At 38.4% G+C, this 22757-nt stretch overlaps 1 protein-coding gene across 1 annotated transcript in view; it reads left to right on the plus strand.

Moving 5' to 3' along the window:
- Nucleotides 1-22757, plus strand: part of LOC120220653 (SPHK1 interactor, AKAP domain containing) — a 129571-nt gene that overhangs the window by 69022 nt on the left and 37792 nt on the right. Inside the window, 2 exon segments of the mRNA XM_039217779.1 lie at nt 19749-19808; nt 21351-21485. Of these exon segments, the coding sequence (XP_039073710.1) occupies nt 19749-19808; nt 21351-21485 (195 nt within the window).

Genomic DNA, 22757 nt, shown 5'->3' on the forward strand with positions numbered 1-22757 from the left:
ATGAATATTACAATGCCGTGTAGCAGCAATTAAGAACAGATGCTTAGAGGAGCACAGAACTTCGGGAAACCTGCAAGTGAAGTCATTAAAGAAGACAGTCCATCAGGTGAAGTCTGAATGGATGCACTGAGGAGGGTGTGAGGAACACAGCACAGACAACAGGCTCTCCCCAGTAGTGCTAAAGGTGTGAGCAGAGGTGCAGAAGAAAGAAAAACATGGGTGTGTTCAGGAATTCCACTGGTCTCTTTGGGCTGGAGTTTAAGGAGCAGGGGTGATAAGTGGAATGCATTAAGATGGTAGTGCCTAGCTTATCTGGGAGTGGTGAGGACTAAGTAACATAATTTGATATAAAGTATGTATACTGGTATAATGCAGGTGAAGATTAACATATACAAAGTGTAGGGTAATGCATGTATAATGATATAATTGTAGGTAAAAGCACTTAGCACATGGAGTGACTCGTACCCCTTGCTAAAGTTTCTCCAGATATTAAAAGCAAGTGAAGCTTTTGGGGCTGGGGGGAGCAGGGCACAGAATGGGGTAGAATGGAGGTAGCTGGGATTAGTGATATCGCTTAAAGACTTTTGCTCCTGGTCACAGAGAATGAGGTCCTGACTTAGGCAGTGGAAGCATTGGTCTTTCTCTGCCTGACTTAACTTTCCTTAGTATACTCTATTCTGGCTCCATCTATGTCATTGCAATTGGCAAGATTTCATTCTTTTTGATGGCTGGGTAATATTCCTGTCTGTGTGTTGGGGGGGGTGTACCACATCTTCTTATCTATTCATCAGTTTACGGACATTTGGGCTCTTTCCATAATATGGCCATTGTTGATAATGTTGATAATGTTGCTGTAAACATCAGGGTGCATGTATCCCTTTAAATCGGTATTTTTTTTTATCCTTTGGGTAAATATCTAGTAGTACAATTTCTGGATCATAGAGTAGTTCAATTTTTAGTTTCTTGAGAAACCGCATACTGGTTCCCAGAATGTCTGCACCAATTTGCATTCCCAACAACAGTGTAGGAGGGTTCCCCATTCTCTGCATCCTTGCCAACACCTGTTGTTTCCTGTAGTTGTTAATTTTAGCCATTCTAACCAGTGTGAAGTGGCATCTCATTGTAGTTTTGATTTGTGTTTCCCTGATGAGTGATGTTGAACATCTTTTCATGTGTCGGCCATATGTATGTCTTCTTTGTAGAAATCCCTATTCCTGCCTTCTGCCCATTTTTTAACTGGATTATTTGTTTTGGGCGTGTTGAGTTTTATAAATTCTTTACATATTTTGGGCACTAACCTTTTATCAGGTATGTCATTTACAAGTATCTTTTCCCATTCCATAGGCTGCCTTTTAGTTTTGTTGATTGTTCCTTCACTGTGCAGAAGCTGTTTATTTTGATGAAGTCCCAATAGCTTATTTTTGCTTTTGCTTTCCTTTGCTTCACAAGACATATCTAGCAAGAAGTTGTTACTGCTAATGTCAAAGAGGATACTGACTGTGTTCTCCATAGAGTCTTGGTGGTTTCTTGTTTTGTATTTAGGTCTTTCATCCATTTTGAATTTATTTTTGTGTATGATGTAAGAAATTCGTACAGTATTAATCATTCTTATTTATCATCCACTCTCCAACCCAAAGAAAAAACCTTATTTCCAACCCTCACATGTACTTTATTTGAAAGGCATTATTATTATCCAAATAACTCAGGGTCTAAAAGAAACCATAGACAATTTTATGCCACTCATCCCTTACTCCAGTTGAGATTGACATTAAGTCATCTCCAACATGTCTCTGAAATGCCTTTTCATTCCATTACCTTGGCCACATTTCCTACCTGTAATCCAGTGATTTCCTTTTCCCTCTAATTGCCAAAGTAATCATCCCAATGCAAAACATGTAGAAAAAAATGTTTTAGCTTAAAAACTGGAAACAGAATTCAATTCTGGAGACATCTTGTCTTTGATGGAAAAAAAAAGTTTGAGTTGCTTCCATTAAACATAGATGATTGAATACATAAAATTTTCTTTCTCTTAAAACCACTTAAATGGAAGTAGAGTAGAAGGTATATAAAACCATAAAGGTCAAAGGGAATGGAACAATAGGTGAGAGATGTCAAATTTTCAGGAAATGGAAACCAAACAGACAGCAGCAGAGCTAAGAACACTGAACACCAAAAGACTTCAGAGGGAAATGCTGGCCACTTCACATCACAAAATCTTGGAAACAATAGATTAGTAGTTAGAAAATAGGTAGCAAGCGCTGTGGAGGCATGTAAGCAAAGCCTTAAGATGGAGGTGTTCATTGAAATTTTGTTCAAGAAGCACTAACTAAACTCTCTCTCTAATCCTACATAGAAGGCCATCATCCCTTCTTTCTCAGCAAGAAGTTTTGTTCATTACACTTCCAGCACTTCACACAGTAGATGGCACATACACAGCCCATGATTCTTCAATAAATCAATGGAATTGAAGATTTATTCCATAGTGACAGTAAAAGTTTCCAGAGAAAGTTAAGGAAAATCACAGTACTGAAAAATGAGTGGAAGTCAAAGTTCATATACTAAGTGATAAGACACTCCTTCCAGCTCCTGTACCATCAAGATCCCAAAATGCTGGAAGCCAGAATTTTAACTGCAATATCCCAAGCAATAACTCGGAGAATTCATCTTTGGATAAACAGATTGATATACATACTGATAGTAAAGTGGCCTTCCATAGATAGATATGTCTGGCCCCACATCCAATCAACCTACAGAGAAATCTACTAGTTAACAAATACTTGATGTCTTCCAATCTGACTTTTAGTTCATCACTCCTAACTATAATTGTGCAATGAGAGAGAAAGAGACTTGAAAAAAGACTCTAACATAAAAGGTAGCAGTAAAATGGACAAGTAGGACTCAAAAGAAATAGGCAAAGATTTAGGGAACAAAAGTAATTTCTCCACAATACCTAGAATGTTAACTATCAGAGGAATAAGGAAGACAATACATTCATAAAATAAGAATAGGACTTATCCTTTTAAACAATGATAAAAGGGGAAGGAGTTTGGAAATTAAAACTGTGAGAGCTGGACTTCTAAAGTTTCATAGAAATGTTGGAAAATAAATTCAGGAGAATCTTCCAGAAAGTATAGCAAAAATGCAAGCAAAGAAGAAATTTTAAAAAATCTGAGGACTAATTCAAGAAATTCAATACCTGACTAATGTAAGTGGTGGAGTGAAAACAGAAAATTAAGTAGACAGAATTAACAAAAACGTAACAAATTTTCTCAGATCTGAGACAGTGTTTTGCTTACTAGAGCTCAGAAAATAGACAAAACCAGTAAGAGGAAAGATCCACAGTAAGTCTTACAATCATGAAATTTTATCATACCAAGGATAAAAAGGATTATCACAGCTTTCTAATAAGAAAACTAAGCCATTAATACAAGAAAAAGAATTAGAACATCATATTGTTCTTTGACAGCATTGCAAGAAGCTAAGAAACATCAGAGCAATGTCTTCAAATTTTTAGTGGAAGGATTTTCAACCCACAATTCTATATCCAGACAACCTATCAATCAAAAGTGAGGATTAAAATAAGACTTTACCAAGGGGTGCCTGGGTGGCTCAGTCGGTTAAGTATCCTACTTTGGCTCATGTCGTGCTCTCACAGTTCATGGGTTTAAGCCCCGAGTTGGGTTTTGTGCTGACAGCTCAGAGCCCGGAGCCTGCTTCAGATGCTGTACCTCCCTCTCGGTCTGCCCCTCCCTATTCATGCTCTGTCTCTCTCTCAAAAATGAAGAAACATTTTAAAAAGTTAAAAATAAAACTTTACCAAAATGAGCAATGCCTAAATCTGTCTTCCACGCATCCTTTCTAAGAAAGCTACTTGGCAATGTGCACATTCAACACAAGAGAGTAAATCAAGAAATAAGACATTGGGTGAAAACATGATATCTGTCTCCCTCTGATTGACTTATTTCACTTAGCACAATATCCTCCAGTTCCATCTACGCTGTTGCAAATGGCAAGACATGTTTTTACTCATATGTGAAATTTGAGAAACTTAACAGAAGACCATGGGAAATGGAAGGGGAAAAATAATTTCAGAGAGGGAGGCAAGGGTGGATGAGGGTGGGAGGAGTGGGAAGGAGGGGAAAATGGGTGATGGACATTGAGGAGGGCACTGATTGGGACAAGCACTAAGTATTTTATGTAAGCAATGAATCATGGGAATCTACTCCCAAAGCCAAGAGCACACTGTATACACTGTATGTTAGCTAACTTGACAATAAATTATATTTAAAAACTGAAGAAAAAAAAAGAAATAAGGAAGGAAGGAAGGAAGGAAGATCCAAAATAGGAGGAGCTGGAAACTCCCAAGAAGACAATCAACCTGGATGAGAGTAAGAGAGTAGAGGACTTGGCAAAATGTCTCCAGGTTAAAGAAAAAAAGCGAATAAAAGTCCCGTTGTGTTTAATGATATGAAAAGCATTATTCTTAATGCTCTTCTAAATCTATAAGAATTTTAAGGAAGGTTAATTGTGAAATAGAAAACTAATCAATAAAAATAGGTATATTAGCTTTGTTGTACGAGAGTCAACCACAATGTTTCAGGGGTGTTCAAATACATACTTCCTGTGGGTCTTCAGGTTGTTGTGGGGTCCCACAGTGCGCTTGGCTGAGTTGGAGTGTTCTTGTGTTCTTCACATCCCTTGAGCCAGTGGGCTAGCCTCAGAACAAGTTCCTGTAAGGAAGATGGTAGACATAAAGAGGACAACCCCACCACAGAGGGACATTTCAAGCCTGGGCTTGCATTACACATGCTAACATCTCATTGGCCAAAACAAGTCACACAGCCAAATTCAAGGTTAATGGGCAGAGAAGTAGATTCCTCCTAATGAGTTGGAAAAGGATGAATATTGGCTGAACAATGACTCACCCTACTATATAAGGCAAGAATTAAATTAAGAATAAGTTTTACTGAAAAAAGGAAAATGATGGTATACAGCATGGTTCCTAATGACCGATAATTACTTGATCACAAGGCAAATATGAAATAGTGATTTGCCAAATTGTGATATAAAAATATGGAGAATAGAGAGGGGAGGGAAAGTGAGGTAAGGATAACAGTCTAAGAGTGCTAAAACCTCATCTACAGTAAGGAGACAATATCTAACATTTGTGATCAATAAATAGCAGTATACTTGGGGGAGACTTGCTGGCTCACTAGGTTAAGCATTCAGCTTTTGGTTTCAGCTCAGATCATGACCTCACAGTTGGTGGTTCGAGCCCAGCTTCTAGCATGGAGCCTGTTTGGGATTCTCTCTCTCACTCTCTCACTGCCTCTGCCTCACTCATGCACATTCATGCTTTCATTCTCCCTCCCTCAAAATAAATAAATGAACTTTAAAAAAATAGCAGTGTATTTGAAGAAATTGAAGAAGAAGTTTGAGAATGTCACAGGTGGGTAAGTAGAAGGCAGGTATTTTCTATTAACAGACTTAAACCATATATGTATATTACTTAGATTTTAAAGAGTTAGAGAATTTTAAATATATATCAATAAGTGTATGGAGAAGTAATAATAATAACAAAGCAAAAATATTCATTGAGCATGTACTTTTCTGGGGTTTATAAGCTCTATGTCTTAAAGCCTTCCAAAAACTTGATGAGATGGATCCTGTTGTCTCCTCATTTAATGGAGAAAGACACAGAGTCTTTTAAAAGGTTGCTCAGGAGGGACAGAGCTGGGACTGAAGCCCAGTTCTCAGCTACCATCCCACAGTCCCTCTCCTGGGCTGGGCCGTGTCACGACTTCAACAAGGAAACAGTTGTTCCTGATAGATAGAGAATTTGAAGTGCAGGCGTAGCAAGGAGGGAGTAGGTAAGAAGATGAGGTGAAGGGGAAGAGAATGAAGAGCCCAGGGTGATGGTAAAGGGGCAGGGACCACTCCACACACACAACCCCTCTTCACCAAAAGATACTTATGTACTCTACCAAACATAAAGGGCTGGTGTGAATAGTATTCTTTTCCCTGTGAAAACCAAAGAAATGACTGAGTTTCACACCAGAGCCGATCTCTAGCAAGCTGGCCAGCCTTGTGGAAATCTCTGGAGGATGCTCCACCTTTGTGTCAGCAAATTGAAGCATGAAAGATAATTGAAGGAGATTTCAAGGGGTATCTACCCTCAGCTCACAACCCCCAATCCTCAGCTGACAATGAAGCAAAGTAAGTTACAGTTTTCATCATCTTCCTGTTGCTTCCTAGCACTTAAAATAGGAAGTATAGAATCCTATCACGACATCTAACATTTTGCTAGCTTTCTCTTCCAGCATATCTACCTTCCCACTTCGTTGCTTAGATTAATGTGTTCAAAGTTCCATCTGGCCTTTCTCTGCCTCCATGTCTCAGAACCTACCCTTTTCTCTTGTCTGGATTTCTGTATCATTTTAGCTTGTATCTCCGTTGTGCATTCCTCTCTGTTTTCATTTATAGTGGTCTAATGTGTATCAAGTAAATACTTTAGTTCACCGGATCGTAAAGTAGAGAAGGATCCATGACCCTCTTGTTTATTGTTGTATGTTAGTACTTACCTCGACAAGCATAGATGGTTGCCCTTTAATTTTCTTTAAATGAATAACTGAGTAGGATGAATCAGTACATGAAGAAAGGAAGGAAGGGAAGGAGGAATGGAGGAAGGGAGGGAAGGAGGAAGGGAAGGAGGGAAGAAAGACAGAGGAAGGAAGGAAGGAAGGAAGGAAGGAAGGAAGGAAGGAAGGAAGGAAGGAAGGAAGGAAGGAAGGACGGACGGACTCAGTTATGGAATTTGGTATACTTTGCTTACTTGGGATTCAGTTTCTTTTCAGATAAAAGAGTTGAGCCAGATGATTTTTAAATTCACTTCCTTCTCTAAAATTCTGTTGTTCTGTACTGCAACAAAAATATTAAAACACATTTTCTGATATGTATATGCACTTACATTTTAGAAACATTTCTTTTGATCGTTTTCTTATTTACTTCTGGTGAAACTGAAATGTATTTGATAAGGATATTTGAAGGCCAAGAATGTTTCTTAAGCTTTACTCTGCTTCCTTTTCCAGTGGGAAATATTAACTGGCCAGAGACATGGTATGACAAGGTTTGGACATTACAAAGGAATGAACTTGACACCTATGATGGCCTTGTCCGGACAGTGCCGTCTCTGTTTGCACAGAGAGGGGTCTTTCGGAGGCTTTTCAAAAGCTACAAATATGCAATTCACAGTATTCTCCAGTTGAAAGCTATAATTTTAGATCTCAGACTGGAACCTACAGTAATGCATTTCTTTAAAAACTTTTCCTCCGGGGCGCCTGGGTGGCTTAGTCGGTTAAGCGTCCGACTTTCGCTTGGGTCATGATCTTGCAGTTCGTGGGTTTGAGCCCCGTTTCGGGCTCTGTGCTGACTGCCAGCTCAGAGCCTGGAGCCTGTTTCAGAGTCTGTGACTCCCTCTCTCTCTCTGACCCTCCCCTGCTCACGCTGTCTCTCTCTCTCTCTCCTAGAAATAAATTAAAAAAATTAAAAAAATTAAAATAAAAAAAATAATAAAAACTTTTCCTCCTTTTCTGTAAATGATGAGGTTAGATTAATGAGTGTTTTTATGACTGAAACATTGAAACATGAAACAAAAAAAAAACAAAAATCAAAAAAACTCAGCTCCTGCCTTTTTGCTGTTGATTTTTGGAGCAGCTAGAGAACAGAAACTATTAGCAGAATTTCTGAGTCACCTACCTGTTTTGAACACTTGAATCCATAATCCGAACTGAAGTGTGCAGGGGTTCACTTCCTGTATTTGTTACCAACTTGAGCTAACTTGAATTAGCACTACCATTATGAAGGCTATTTTCCAGAAGTCATTACCTTAAACAAATAAAGTTCAGGGAAGCAAACTGGACAAAGAGGCCAAAAATCAGCATATGTCAGTTTTACCAAGCCCCCCCCCACACACACACACACTGACAGTATTCATCATGCAGAAAGTCTTTTGAAACATGGATATTTTGCTAATTAATCAGAATTATGGTCAAAGGAAATAAATATGAAAGAATAGTTTTTATTGTTTCACTTATGATAGATGTTCCCTCTCATGTTTTTTGTTTCTCTTTAATGATTTTATCTATCTAATTATTTATTTATTGTGTGCCAACTATAGCGTTCTGAATTCTGCATTTCGAAGGTTTGACTTTAATAGTCATTTCACTGAAAAGCAAGTTACATCTGAAGACTTGACTATGTGTTGGAATATTTTAAACTGAGTCTCTAAATGGCCCTTGGTATCCAAGCTGTAGGGACTGTAACTGGGACAAGTGCCTTGAGCTAATGGCTTCATATGTAGACCTAGAACAAGCCAAATAGATTGAACTCAGTGAAATGAAACGTGACTCCTGGTTTCCAGTGTCATTCATCAATGTAGACAGTCCATCTAGATCTGTTCAAAAGGAGGGAAAAATATCTTCCACCCTTTTAACAGCTGGATTGGAGGACTAAATTCTCTAGAGAGTCACTCTGCTTTTCCTGCATTACATCACCCAGGATGTGTGTTTGGAAGTTGCTACTGAGTTTTTTGGGTTTTGCACCTTTTATCCATACCAGTGGACTGCAGCCTCACTTAATCACTGATGAGGCACAAAGGCTTTGCTCAAGTAGACCCAAGGCATCCTGGAGAAGTCGAGTGCAGAGCTGTTTATGGGGTTGGCTGTCAAAAATACGAGATGTGCTAGGCAGGTGTTTAGTTCAGATGAATCATACACATTTTAAAATTAGATTCACTATCATTTATTCCTAATAATGTTAAAAGCTTAAATTGCTTTTCATGCAGTCTAAAATAATTGAACTGCTCAGACCCCAAACATGCATGTCTACCCACCTTTTTTTGTGCCAAGGTCTATGGTTTTGAGAAAAGGAGAAAGGCAATCACTGGAGGTTTATTTTATTTTATTACTTTGTTTCTTTATTTTTGAAATACATTAGTTTTACTTTATTTTTTAAGATGATAAATCACCTTTATTTTTTTATAGTTTATTGCCAAGTTGGTTTCCATATAATACCCAGTGTTCATCCAACAAGTGCCTTCCTCAATGCCCATTATTTTATTACTTTAACAGTGAAAAATTGGAAATAATCTTTAATGAAAGCTTAACTGAAGAGTTAAAACACACATTTATACAAAATTTAAAACCATGCAGTATTTGTATTCAACTTATCAAGTCTATAGCATTTGGTTCTTATGCCATAGTCAAAGATGAGCTGTTTCATCACATCCAGAGGAAGATTTTTGTCAGCTTAACTGATAAGCTTTTCAACACTGATATAAAGTACATTCCTGGCTGACTTTATTTGCAGTAAAGCTAATCTGTATATCCATTTATATACTGTATTGAGAAACAAGTTATGCTTTGGATTCTAGTGGTTGATTTGTACACATAAACATTGGTATCTACTCTTTCTGACTCAAGATCTTTTTTGTAATAAAAGAGGTTCTGGGGGAAACAAGGAAGATACAAAAGATAAAAAAACCAAATAAAAAAAAGAAAAAAAAAAAAAGATTAAAGGATAAAAACCAAAAATAGGAAAAAAAAAAAAAAAAAAGAAACAAGAAACAAAATTAGAATAAAAAAAAACCAAAAAAAAAAACCCCCCACAGCCCCCACTCATGCTCTGTCTCTCAAAAATAAACATTAAACATTTTTTTAAAAAAGTGGTTCTGTTGTATCTAGGTCTAGTTCTTTCAAACAGCACTATTCGTATTTAGGAACTTAAATAATAATGATTAAGCAGTGGTTGATGTTTTTAACTTGCCTACATGTCTGCTTTAAATTGTATTTTTTTTACTCCCATGTATGCAGCTGGCTCTCAGTTTCATGTCTGTTGCAATCTTCCACTGGTTTCGGGGTATGTAACACCAGACAGCACTCTTCCTGTTGTGTGCATTTTGATAAGTTAAGTCATAACTACTTCTGGGAATAAAGAGGGAGGCATTTCTTAATCAAATGTTTTATATCCCTGAAAAACAACGTAGCACTCTATACTTACACACACTCCAAATTTTAGAAAAAATAATACACTGGCTTCCATCAATAAATAATTTACATAACTAAATGAGAGCAAAGATTTATACCAAGTAAAGAAGATCTGGGCAGAAGAGGGAGAAGCTACATGCAAGGACCCAAATTTTAATTGCTTTGCATTCTCAAAAATAACTGCATTTTATAAATATTTTCTCTCAAATTATTTAGATTGGGCCTTAGGAAATTGCTGTTTTTGTGTGATCTAAGAGCAGCAATTTCAAGTAATTCATGCTTATAGATGATAACCCAGAAATCAATAAATGTCACCCAATTTGCTTTGATATTCTTTACTTTATATTTCCTTTAGTCTTCACAGGAATTCTCCAGAGTATTTTATTATCTTTCCTTAGACTAGAATCGAGCTAGGACAGGGCTGGGCTTTGAAGCTCAGCTTGTCTGTATGCAAAGTGCAACCTCTTGCTTCTTCCACACTATTGTGTTTCAAAGATGAAGGACTGTTGCAGCCATGTAAGGGGAGAATATTCACCCAAAGGCCAGCTAAAGAGATGACACGATTGAGTCATTTACTGCATCTGGAATTTCTTCCATTGTTCTTTGGTGAAACTTACAGATTTTTTTAAAATTTAAATTCAAGTTAGTTAACATGTAGTGCAGCATTGGTTTCGGAGTAGAATTTAGGGATTCATCAGTCACATGTAATGCCCAGTGCTCGTCCCAACAAGTGTCCTCCTTAATGCCCGTCACCCATCAAGCCCATCCTCCTACCCCCCACCCCTCCAGCAACCCTTAGTTTGTTCTCTGTATTTAAGAGCCTCTTACAGTTTGCCTTCATCTCTCTGAACAATGATGTGTTCCCTCCATGGAAAATGGGATTCTTTTTAAGGATTTGAAAACTAGACTTTTTTTTCTTGTCACATGGCCTATTTGCTTCTCCAGTTCTTTGCTGTTAATTCTTTTATCATGATTGTTCATACTTTGGGGATCTAAGTTATTCCTGTCTTCCAATCCTTCAAGAATAGCCCTGTTTTCTCTCTCATGCTTTCATTGGAGGGTAATTATCTGGATTAAGGAGAGTTAAATTTTTTGAACAGACAGCATCCAAGAGAGTGGTAAGGACTTAATTTTTAAAAAAGCAGTGTAAGTACAATGACTTTTGAAGGATGAGATGTTTAGAATCATCGTACGTAATTTGATAATGGATAAGAATTCCGTGTTCTAGGCATGAGTGATTTAGAATCAGCAAACAGATCATCTCAACTACCACCTCCTCCAGCTCAGCATTCAGAAGATAGGAGTCCTCTGACTACTTCCCTCCACTCAATACATGCTCCACATACCTTAGAAAAAGATTTTCCCTATTAAATTTGTTGATGATTCCTGTGGCTCTCTGAAATCTGACTTACAGTAGGCAAAGTGAAGAGTTAAAAGGTCATCTGGATTCCAAAAGAAACTAAATATTTGCTGATGAAAGGAAGATCCCTCAGCACCATCCATGGTGTCTGTAATAATTCATCTGCTTGATATTTGACCAACGTTTGGCTTTTCTTTGCCTGCACATACCAGAGAGTTCAGAAATTTACCTCAGCTCTCTATGTACTGGCAATCTAAATAACCTCTGTGAAAGAAAATGTAAGCAAGGTGGAAACAAGTCTATCCTATGCATTCTTTTTCCCTTTAATTTAATATACAAACAAGGTAGAGCTCCCAGATAAATTCTATTCCAAGGGAAATTTGGCTCCTCTCTGTGCACACCATCCTTGGGAATTATTTTTCCTTAATACTACCCCTTTCAGTGGGAGGAGATGATGGGACAAAGCTCTCACCACTAAGGAGACAAGAGATGACAACATTATAGTCAAAAAGCTTTAATGTAGGTATGCCCGAAAGGAAGTGAGTAGGCAGATTGGGGAAACAGATGAAGGGGATTAAAAGGTACAGACTTCCAGTTATAAAATAAATAAGTCACGGAGGTGAAGAGTTCAACAGAGGGAATATTGTCAGTAACACTGTAATAAGCTGGATGATGACAGATGGTGATTGCACTTATTTCAGTGAACGTAGCCTATTGTATAGAATTGTCCAATTAGGGGCGCCTGGGTGTCTTAGTCGGTTAAGCGTCTGACTTTCGCTTAGGTCATGATCTCGCGGTTCATGGGTTCGAGCCCCGCGTCTGGCTCTGTGCTGACAGCCAGCTCAGAGCCTGGAGCCTATTTCAGAGTCTGTATCTCCCTCTCTCTCTGACCCTCCCCTGCTCACGCTGTCTCTCTCTCTCTCTCTCCTAGAAATAAAATAAAAATATAAAAAAAAAAAGAATTGTCCAATTGATGCGTTGTAAAAAAGAAAAATGATGTTATATCAGTCACCAAAAAAACCCCCACATATTGAATGACTCTGGTTCTATGAAATGTCTAAATTAGGCCAACGTGTGGTGACAGAAAATAGATTAGTGGTTTCCTAGGGCTGGGGTGGGGGGACTTGGGGAGAGAAATGGGGAAGGAAATGGAGACTAACTGCTAATAAATACATCTTCTTTTGTGGATGAAGAAATATTCTAAAGTTGATTGTAATGACGGTTGCACACTCCTGTGAATGTATTAAAAATCACTGAAGTATACTTTAAAGGAGTAAGTCACATATGAATTATATCTCAGTAAAGTACATCTTTAAAATGGAAATTTAAATATAGTGTGTTCTTCAACTGGTAAACGTATATCAGATATTGTATCTAAGTATTTCCTTTTTCTCCAAAAGAAAAGTTTTTTGAAACAAGAAAAATAGTGGGAAAACAAATAATTATCTTGAGTAACATAGTTTTTTTTTTTTTTTATTTTTTGTTTAGCAATAAAATTGGCTTGATGTACAGCTGGATAGAATATCTGGCACAGTTGAGAAATTCCAGCACCTTTCACAGAGCCTCTCATCACAAAATGTTTGAATAGCTATCCTCAAAAGAGCAATTCTAAGATATTTTTTAAAATATTGACAGTTTAAAAAGCAGAGAGATTTGATAGCCTTCAGTGTAAGTAAAATTTTGTATCTCATTTTGTGTGATTGCTGCAATCATTTTAAAGCAATAATAACTGGATACAAACACAGTTATCATTCCAAACGTCAGGTGTGTTCGAGAATGTCTGACAGCATCATGGTATAACAACATTGATGCATAAATTGCCATTTTACTTATCATCAGTCTAAAATACTAATCCGGGAAAATGCCATATGCCTTCAAAGATAATTTTGGTCCAGGACCCCGAATCTAGTAGGCGTTTTTGGTTGGGGTAAGAAATGAGACAATTTTTTCTTTGGAAGATACATAGATGGACATTTTAACACCATCAAATAAAGAGAACCATCTTCTTCGCAAGGCCAGATGACTGCGTTGTTAGAAGCCGCCGAAGGAAGGAACTAGGTTTCTTCTGAGATAAACTTAATTTTTTATTTGGTCATAGTAAACATTCAAATGCCTAGATTTTAAAGGCAATTTCACATCATGCTTCTTGTTAACCTTTTCTAAGCAGGATTGCCTTCACAGGATTTAGCTGACATCGGGAGGAATGACAATACCCAGCAGAAGAACTCAAAGGGCCCATATTCTGGATTACAAGCACTGCCCACATGCACACTCTAGCACAGCCATTTGGCCCTCCTGGATGTATAATGCAATGGCATTCCTCGACTATTGCATTAACAACCTAAAGAGTCCATGCAAAAATAAAACTGTCCACATACAGGGCCACATGGGTGGCTTGGCTGGTTAAGCGACTGACTCTCGATTTTGACTAAGGTCATGATCTCATGGTTATGAGATCAAGCCCCACGGCAGGGCTCTGTGCTGGGCGTGGAGCCTGCTTGAGATTCTCTCTCTTCCTTTTCCCCTTTCCCTGCTCATTCTTTCTCCTCTCTCTCTCTCTTTCTTTCTCTCTCTCTCTCCAACTCAAAAAAAAAAAAACAAACAACTGTCCACATGCAATGGGAGTTTGCCCCTGACCATCATCACCAGTTCTTTTTCTATGGTTTCTATTCAAAATGTCAGACCTGTTACATGACATATGGTATTTCTTTTGTCTGACACTTTTTTCATCTGACTTAAAATTGTTTTTGTCTGATCTCTACAAAAAATAAATAATAAATATTTAAAACTATACAATAAGTGCAGTTAACTCACCGGAGATGTGGTGGGTTACAGTCCACTTCGAATTATTTATTTTTCCCTGTTTTACTACATGTTAATGTTAACCTTTTTTTTTTTCACAAGGGCTTGCACCAAAATAGATCTTTTTTTTAATTAAAAAATTTTTTTAATGTTTATTTATTTTTGAGAGAGAGGGAAAGTGTGAGCAGGGGAGAGGCAGAGAGAGAGGGAGATACAGAATTGGAAGCAGGCTCCAGGCTCCCAGCTGTCAGCACGGACCCCAATGCAGGGCTCGAACCCATGAACTGTGAGATCATGACCTGAGCCGAAGTAGGACACCTAGCCCACTGAGCCACCCAGGCGCCCCCAAAATAGATCTTATATCACTATTTGCTAAAATTTCATGGTGAAATATTATTTTCAAACATGCCTACAATCTCCTCCATTTATAAAAAGGGACTTCCAGTGAATTATATACCTAGTATAGCTTGATTAAATAATCCATAACACTAAACAGACAGTAGAATGTTTAGGATCTACAAATAACTTTTGAAGACTATTTGATGAGATTACATAAAAACCACAATCATAGTGGCCTCATTTTCTCAATGATACTTATTCTTCGAACATTTTATTTTAAAACTGTAATAATGACAGAAGAGAGGTATTTGCATTTGAAAGGTATGTACAACCACAAAATTCACTTTGTTAAGTAGGTAAGAAAAGAAGGGTCTCTGTTCTCTTAGTGGTGATGTTGTATTTCCATCTACGTCAGCTGAGCATGCCTGGGGGGTTCATACAGGACATGTGCAGACACAACACGAATCGTATTTTATAGGAGGAGAAAGGAGCTTCCATTGCAAGAAAAATGTTAATACCTTTTACCCGTGTTTATTACCAAATATGGTTCTCAATTTTTGCCTTTTTTCAATTTTTTAGCAAATCCTTAATCACAGAACAAAGAAGCCAGTCTAAGTACTTTAAACAGTACCAATTGCTAGATTAACATTAATTCACTTAATTCTATAACTTCTCTATCCCCTTATATCTTTATTGGAAGACAACTTTGTTTACTGATAACATTGGGATTCACTACATAAATAAGGAAAATTATTACAGGTAAATAATTATTACAGTTAACATGCTTATAACACCTGAGACAGTGCTTCTACTCTATTTGTGCCTATGCATTGATCAACAAGCATTTATTGACCACCTTACCAAATGCCAGGCTTTGCTAAACACTAAGAATTCAGTGATGAAAAGGGTCTGCCTTTGTGAATAAAGTATGTGGCAAGGGCTGAAGGGAAACAAACTATGTTCAAGAGATTATTAAGTAAACACACATACTTAAATATTTCTCGGATCATTTGGTATTTTTTAGATTTGCACATTCGGGCATTTTACAGATAACTCAATAACATCACCCCAGACTGAGATGAAGAGAAAACACAGAAAGGTGACATCTTATTCCCTGTGAACTGGTATCTCAGACATACAGCCTCAGCCTCACCGCCTACTGCATTCTTTCCACCCAGGGACCCCTTTCAACTCACAGCACAGAGAACCTTAATGCAGAATCTCCCAGGCATTCATATTTTAGTCACATTGAACACTCTCCTGAAGCCCCCAGAAACTGATTTTCAACTTCCGTTACCAAATGTTTCCTTATACTCTCTTGCAATAACACAGGAAGGAGCCTCACTTGTTGGGTGCAAAATACTAGCCCTCTGGTCTTTCTCACCTTTACTGCACAGGGAGTGTAGTGGACCATGATTTCCTCTTTACTTCAACTCTTTAAAAAGTCTGCTGAATTATGCCCATATGCTTTATAGCATGGAAAGAAAGGCATATTGCTCTCCAACCTTGGCCTCACTTCTGGAATTTCTCTAGGACATGCCTCTCACCTTGGACTCCACAACATCATTCTTCTCCCTTTCTTCACCTTGTGCTTAATTCGGGGTCTCTTGCCATCATTCAGCTGGTGATGATGTGGGTGGTGGGGGAGATCGTCCATTCCTTGTCTGTGCCATTGGAAATGTTTCCTGCCTGCTCACCTCAAATCTGGCCTTCTCTGCAATGCCACTTGTGATTGACCCCATTCTTCCACTTTCCTTCTCCACCACTTCTGTAATGACAGCCCTGTCACTTCTGTGATAATAATGTTCTTCACAGATTTAAAGAATGTGTTCTTCTCCTGGACCGTAACTCCGTGAGAGCAAGAAAAATAACGCATATTGTCTTTCTTCTCGGAACCCAGCATCAAAACCACACCTCCTACCCATACCCACCATTCCCCAGCTCTGCTGGACACAAGCTTTCACATTCTCCACTTGGAGTTCAGTGTGAGTGGATGCCTACATCTCAGTAAAGAGCCCAAGGCCACAGAGAGTGAACATATGAAGAGAGGAATACCATCACATGGACCATTTTAGCATGAGGTAGATTTACTATAAAGCCTAAAATTCAGGGCTCTTCATGTGCACACGCCCCATTCCCACAAGCTCAAGTGGTTATATGCTTGTAAAATTTTCAAAAGGGAGATCTTTTAACTACAATGATCTTCCAATCAAACTGCCACTACCTTTTGTCATGTTGAAGGTCATTGGAGTGACCACAGACATGTGTGGGGTCTGGTTTGAAGAAAATTGAATGGGGTTTTGTATACATGAGATATTTCTATATGATTTGAGGTCACCTTTATGTAGAGTTAAGCAATTGCTAGCTATGCATGTGGAATAATGGCTCCCAGGGATACCTTTGTCATCGACAGTGGCAACTGAGCCAGACATTGAGACACGTAGGTGTCAGGTCATGTAACCTGACACGGTGTAAATATGTCCTACAGGAAATGTATAGATAGTAGAGAGAAAACAAGGTTTACATGCCAGAAGCTAGTCTGTGGAGAATCTTTCCCATCACCAGACATGTGAACTTATAAACACCAGACTAGTTCTCACTGATTCCTGGTCAACACAGAAGTTCTCTCCTGGGGGACATTTATTTGATAATATTGAAAATCATAATTCCACCATGTATTTTTTTTTCCTTTTTAAGTGTGAATCAAACAAGAAGAGAATACAGGCAAATTCTCATGTTTGTAGAGCACAGATGTGTAACAATATAACAAGGGATGAGTGTGCCTATAACAACTCATGGATGAAAGAAATTTTAGAGTGATGTCCCACTGAATTTGACAACAACTTGGAAAAGGTATAAGATATTATCAATAAAACTTAGTGAGGCTGAACAAAATCTACCAACAATATTAGGTTAAGACTGAATTATGTTTCTTTTCTATCCAGACAAAATGTTATAAAACTGTCATCATTTGGGGTCAAAAATGTAGGGGGAAAGTATTACAGAGGTATAGAGGCAGTAGATTAGTTAAAATATCATTTTTTCTGGAAGTTGTCATATTTGTGATATTTGTTATCCTTTTTTAAAAATTTGATATTTGTTAATCATTTCTTCTTCTAAATAAATGAGTATCTGCTTTCTCTTGTAATTTAGAATTTTTGATTTTGTGACTCCTTTTCTTAAAAGGTCTTCAGACACTGTAGGGACATCAGGCCCTTAAAAACCTAGACCACGCTTTACGACCAAGATCTGGAAAGGTACATGTGCCAAATGTAAGCAAGTGATTGGTTTAGACTTTGTTCTAGTCTCGGCCCAGCTGGCAAGGGTGGAGGGTTTCTTCCAAATGCAGGCAGAGTTTTACATCACAACCCAGAATGAATAAAAAGGAGGTGCATCTTCAGAGAACAAAAGACAACAACAGAGGGCAGAGAAGTAGTTATTATAGATGCCTTGCTTTGGTATCTGCTTTGCCCTCTGTCACTGTGATAGAAGAGCCTCATGATGCCGAGTCAAGGTAACCCACCTTTCTTCAAGGTAAATGGGAGACTGTCTAATCAATTCAGCAACTGCAGTTCCAGATGCATGTTCTTCAGAGCCCCCGAGTACTCACAGACATTGAACCAGTTTTCCAAGGGCAAAGTTCCGATTATTGTATGAATGTTTGCAAACTGCCTTAAACCATGAACTCCTTCCAAGCACCGTCTACTATTTATGTCTCCATTTGTGCTCATGCTCAGATCCCCTGATTTAGCCATCTTATTAACCTGAAGGAGGAGAACCTCTAAGCGAGAATGTGGACGGCAGTTCATGCCCTTTCTTCCCCCAAATGCCCATCAAGTTGTTCTTCACAAGCAGATGCTATATCCTAGGGATATGCTGCAAGGATATGATGAGTTCAAAAATCCAGAAAATCTTGCATCGGGGAGAGTAAAACAGTAGTGATCTTTACACTTTACCAATGTAAAACCATTGTAGTTCTTTTTTTATTTTTAACTTAATATGTATATTTACATGTATGTATGTATGTATAGAGAGAGAAAGAGAGAAAGCGTATGCAAGCTGGAGAGAGTGGTAGAGAGAGAAGCTTAAGCAGGCTCCATGGTCAGTGCAGAGCCCAGCACGGGGTCCATCCCACAACCCTGGGATCATGACCTGAGCCAAAATCAAGAGTTGGACACTTAAGCGACTGAGCCACCCAGGTGCTTCTAACTAGGTAGTTCTTAAAGACTTACCCAAAATCCTTCAATTATGTTTTCTTATTAAACCTCAAAAAAGTAAATGATGGACTCTAGGAAATCATGACCCCAAACAACTAACTGAAGTCAGAAGGCTGCATACACTTCCAGGCATCAACATAAGCCCAAACATCTGACTAAATATCCAAATAATTAATTTCATCAGTTTTATATGGACAAATTAACTTAAGAATAAAAAACTTTATATACCTGAAACTGATATAACATTGTGTGCCAACTATACTCAAATTAATTAATTTCGGAGGGAAAAAAATAATGTATCTCACCTCTTTGTTCCCTAAGTTTTCTTCTCCCCAACTCCATGTGAATTCCCATAGTAGAGTTGTTTCCTGTGTGCTGTGTTTGAGATTTAAACCACAACAATTCTCTTACTGCTGCTCTGAGTTACTTTTTAATGTTCTCACTGTTGTTTTCATACTCTAGCCTATTCAGACCCTTCTGTAAGATGGCCAAAAAAAGGCAAACTATACAATGGGATTAAATAAATTAGCTAAAACTCTGAAACAAAGAGAAATCCACTTACCATGCACTGTATTAAAAATGAGAAGAGAAAGAGATGAGGAAAAAAGGGAGAAATGGAGAGAAATGTTTATTGCAACGCTAAACAGAGTGTTCGAGGGTTACAAGTCTTTTTTCTTCTTTCAGGAGTTTTGCTAACCCTTTATAAGCCTACAGATTTCGTTGTGACTTGACATTGACTTGAATACAGAGACTGTCTGGTTTGTTGCGCCATGAACGGAAGGGGGCTCGCTGTGGGGTCCGGGGAATTGCGAGGAGGGCCTCAGAGGGTTGCAGAGAAGCCCAAAGGTACAGCGGCCGTTTCTGTGTCAGACCAACTATACGAAGTATGCAGGACTCTCAAATCATCCGCCCCAAATGGATTCCTGCTTTCTTGGAAAAGAACTGCCAGGTTTTCACTTACTTGGCTGTTTTTGTCCTCTTTCTCAGGTTTGCTTCGTGAACCTGGATGTGAACAAGGATGCGTGCAGCACGGAGCACCTGCAGCAGGTAATACTGGGAACACGAACTCCCCGGGAGCTCATGCCAAGGGCTGCCTGCACTGACCAGAGAGCTGACATGAAGTCATCTATAAATGATGCTCATTTAGTTGGAGACCCTTTAGTTGGATGGTGTCATCACGGCCATTCCCTGACCCTCTCCCTGCCACCTCACGCACGGTTTGCCTTCCTTGTGCTTGTGAAACTTGCTTTCCCAGGGTAACAGGGCTGCTCTCCGAACAGGTGCTTTCTCCTGCCCACGGGGCCTGGTAGTGCCTTTTCAGACCCCATCTCCTCCTCCCTCAAACACCATGACTGAGACGATGTCTCCAAGGCTTTTCCAAACTTGCTTGATACCAGCCAGCCCTTGTCTGGGGCTCTCAGGTCTGCTCCTTCCTGCTTTGATCAAACGCTTTGCTCTAACCTTGGTTTCCCAGCCCTACACTCCTCTGGGGCTCACACTCCACATTCTCCAACAGCTACAGATTCCGGGCTCATCTGAGGCTGAGATGATCCTGATGTAAATCTTTGACATCATGCAAGAACTTGAAGGGCCCCTCATTCCTCCGGAACTAGAGCTAATAAGCGGCCTGATAAAAAGAATTAATTGGTGTGAATTGATTATTATTTCTCGCCCAAAGCCGAAGATGGTTTGACCCTACTATTTGGTATAATATGGTATAGTAGCACACCCTTTGCAGCTTGACATCACAGAACAGCAGGCCTGGGATTACTTGGTTATCCCTGTATTGTTTTTCTTGACAGTGCTGCACCTGAAGTTTCTCAGACTCAATTGCCCATCCAGATTATCCATTAGAGACGTCCACAGAGCTTCAGATGTCATTCATCCATGTAGTACTGGAGGAATTAAAAAATTGTACATATTATTTCATTTAAGGGACTTACGGTACAGAGTCTGTCAAAGAGAGAGCAGGAGGGACTTGAGCAAGTTGGCATCTTTCACAGTTAAGGGTAGAAACCTGGCATTGATTTAGCTACATAAGTTTGTGTCAAATAATTTTCTCTGAGTTTCGGGCTACTTATGTGTAAAAAGAAAGCAATGGTGCCTAATCCATATGGGGGTGTTGTGGGGGTTAAATGTGCTAAAGATGTAACATGTATACAGCCTTTAGTACAGTGCCTAGTACATGGAGCAAATTCAGTATCAGAAATTATTTTATTATTGATGTTATGATTATTGACCTGGTTAGAACAGAGGGTCATTAGTCAACAAGTCTCTCATTCCAAGATTTAAGAAGGAAACAAAAAATCTTGACTATGCATACCTATGGTGTGACAGTAGTTATTAAATGCCTACTTTGGAAAATTTAGAAGCAAAGGGTTTTTTAAGCTTTAAGTAATCTCCTATTCCAATCTAAACCTTCATGTTTCAATTTCACACAACTTCATCTAATAATAATTTTAGTAGATTCAGTAATCTATCATTTACATGGTTATACAGGTATATTATTTTTGCAAGTACACAGTTTGGGGGTAGTGTTTTGGAGGTGAAAAGAAATCATCTAAGCTAATCAAGATTCTTCCTTTACAGAAATTGGTCAACGTTTCACCAGATCTGCCAAAACTTATCAGCTCCATGAATGTCCAGCAGCCAAAAGAAAATGAAATTGTTCTTCTAAGTGGATTAACATCTGGAAGTCTCCAGGCAGATTTTGAAGTTACACAGGTAAGAGATGTAAACTCTTGACAAAATATTCATTAGAGATAAGTTATCTATGGCAAGCTCTTGGCACAAGTCAGTATGAACCTTAAATAGAAGCTATATTTAAGCTGCCATAGCATGGGAATCAAAAATCTCTTAGTCATCAAGACTGATCTTCATTTGTATTTCTTCTAAATATGCCACTCAGATTTTGACAAAGCTTCCCTAACCTCAACTCCTAACATTTATTATCTTCTCAAGTTCATGGTGTTAACTTGCACTTACACTAGGTCACACACATTGGGCACTGACTGCTTAGCTTGGTTTTCTACAAATCTATTAGATAGTCAAAAATAGACTCATCTTGGGGCGCCTGGATGGCTCAGTCAGTTAAGTGTCTGGCTCTTGATTTTGGCTCAGGTCATGAACTCACAGTTGTGAAACAGAGCACTGAATCAGGCTCCAAGCTGACAGCATGGGGCCTGCTTGAGATTCTCTCTCTTCCCCTCTCTTTCTCTACCCCCACACCTCCGCTCATGCTTTCTACGTCTCTCAAGAGAAACATTTAAGAAAAAAATAGACTCATCTTCTGTTTCACATATGATACCAAAATTCTAATTCATACTGTATGGTCCCAGAATCCCAGCATCTCTTCTTTCTGGATGTTATTTATTTCTTAGGATAGACCAAATGAGCCAGGATAATAAACACAGGAAAGGAGCCCCATGGATGGAAAGTGAGTTTCCTAGACTTAAAGAGTAAAATTCCTAGAGGAAATGAACGTTACTAAAAATAAAGCAAGAATTCAGATGCTATTTTTCTCATTCAGTGTACTGATGTTGGTTATTAGATAAATCATTATAACATTCTTTACTTGAAGACAAATTTTTAAAATTATAAATTGCTTTGTCAATTTACAAAAATATGTATATTGACATAAATATATATATAATGATTTCTAAAGGCATATCATATCTCAGATTGTTGATTTTCCCAAATAAGATATGCTGATAGTGACACATAACACAGTTACAGATTGAAACGATGAATGTTTGCTTTCCTCCAAATTGTTCTTATTTTGGGATTTAGTTTTGCTGGAAATTTTTAAAATATTCTCTTATTCTTCAGTCCTTTGAAATATCAAAAGACTCAGAAACCTACCCACGATTTCTACATCTACCCCAGATGCTTCGTAAAAATCTGAGGACAGCCTATTACAATTTGGTAATTAAGACTAGAACCAGACTTCTCCTTGTCAATCTCATAACATATTTTCTTAGTGAGAAAATTAACAGA

Source organism: Hyaena hyaena, unplaced genomic scaffold (assembly GCF_003009895.1).
Source record: "Hyaena hyaena isolate Hyena2069 unplaced genomic scaffold, ASM300989v1 scaffold_714, whole genome shotgun sequence".
Taxonomy (NCBI): Eukaryota; Metazoa; Chordata; class Mammalia; order Carnivora; family Hyaenidae; genus Hyaena; species Hyaena hyaena.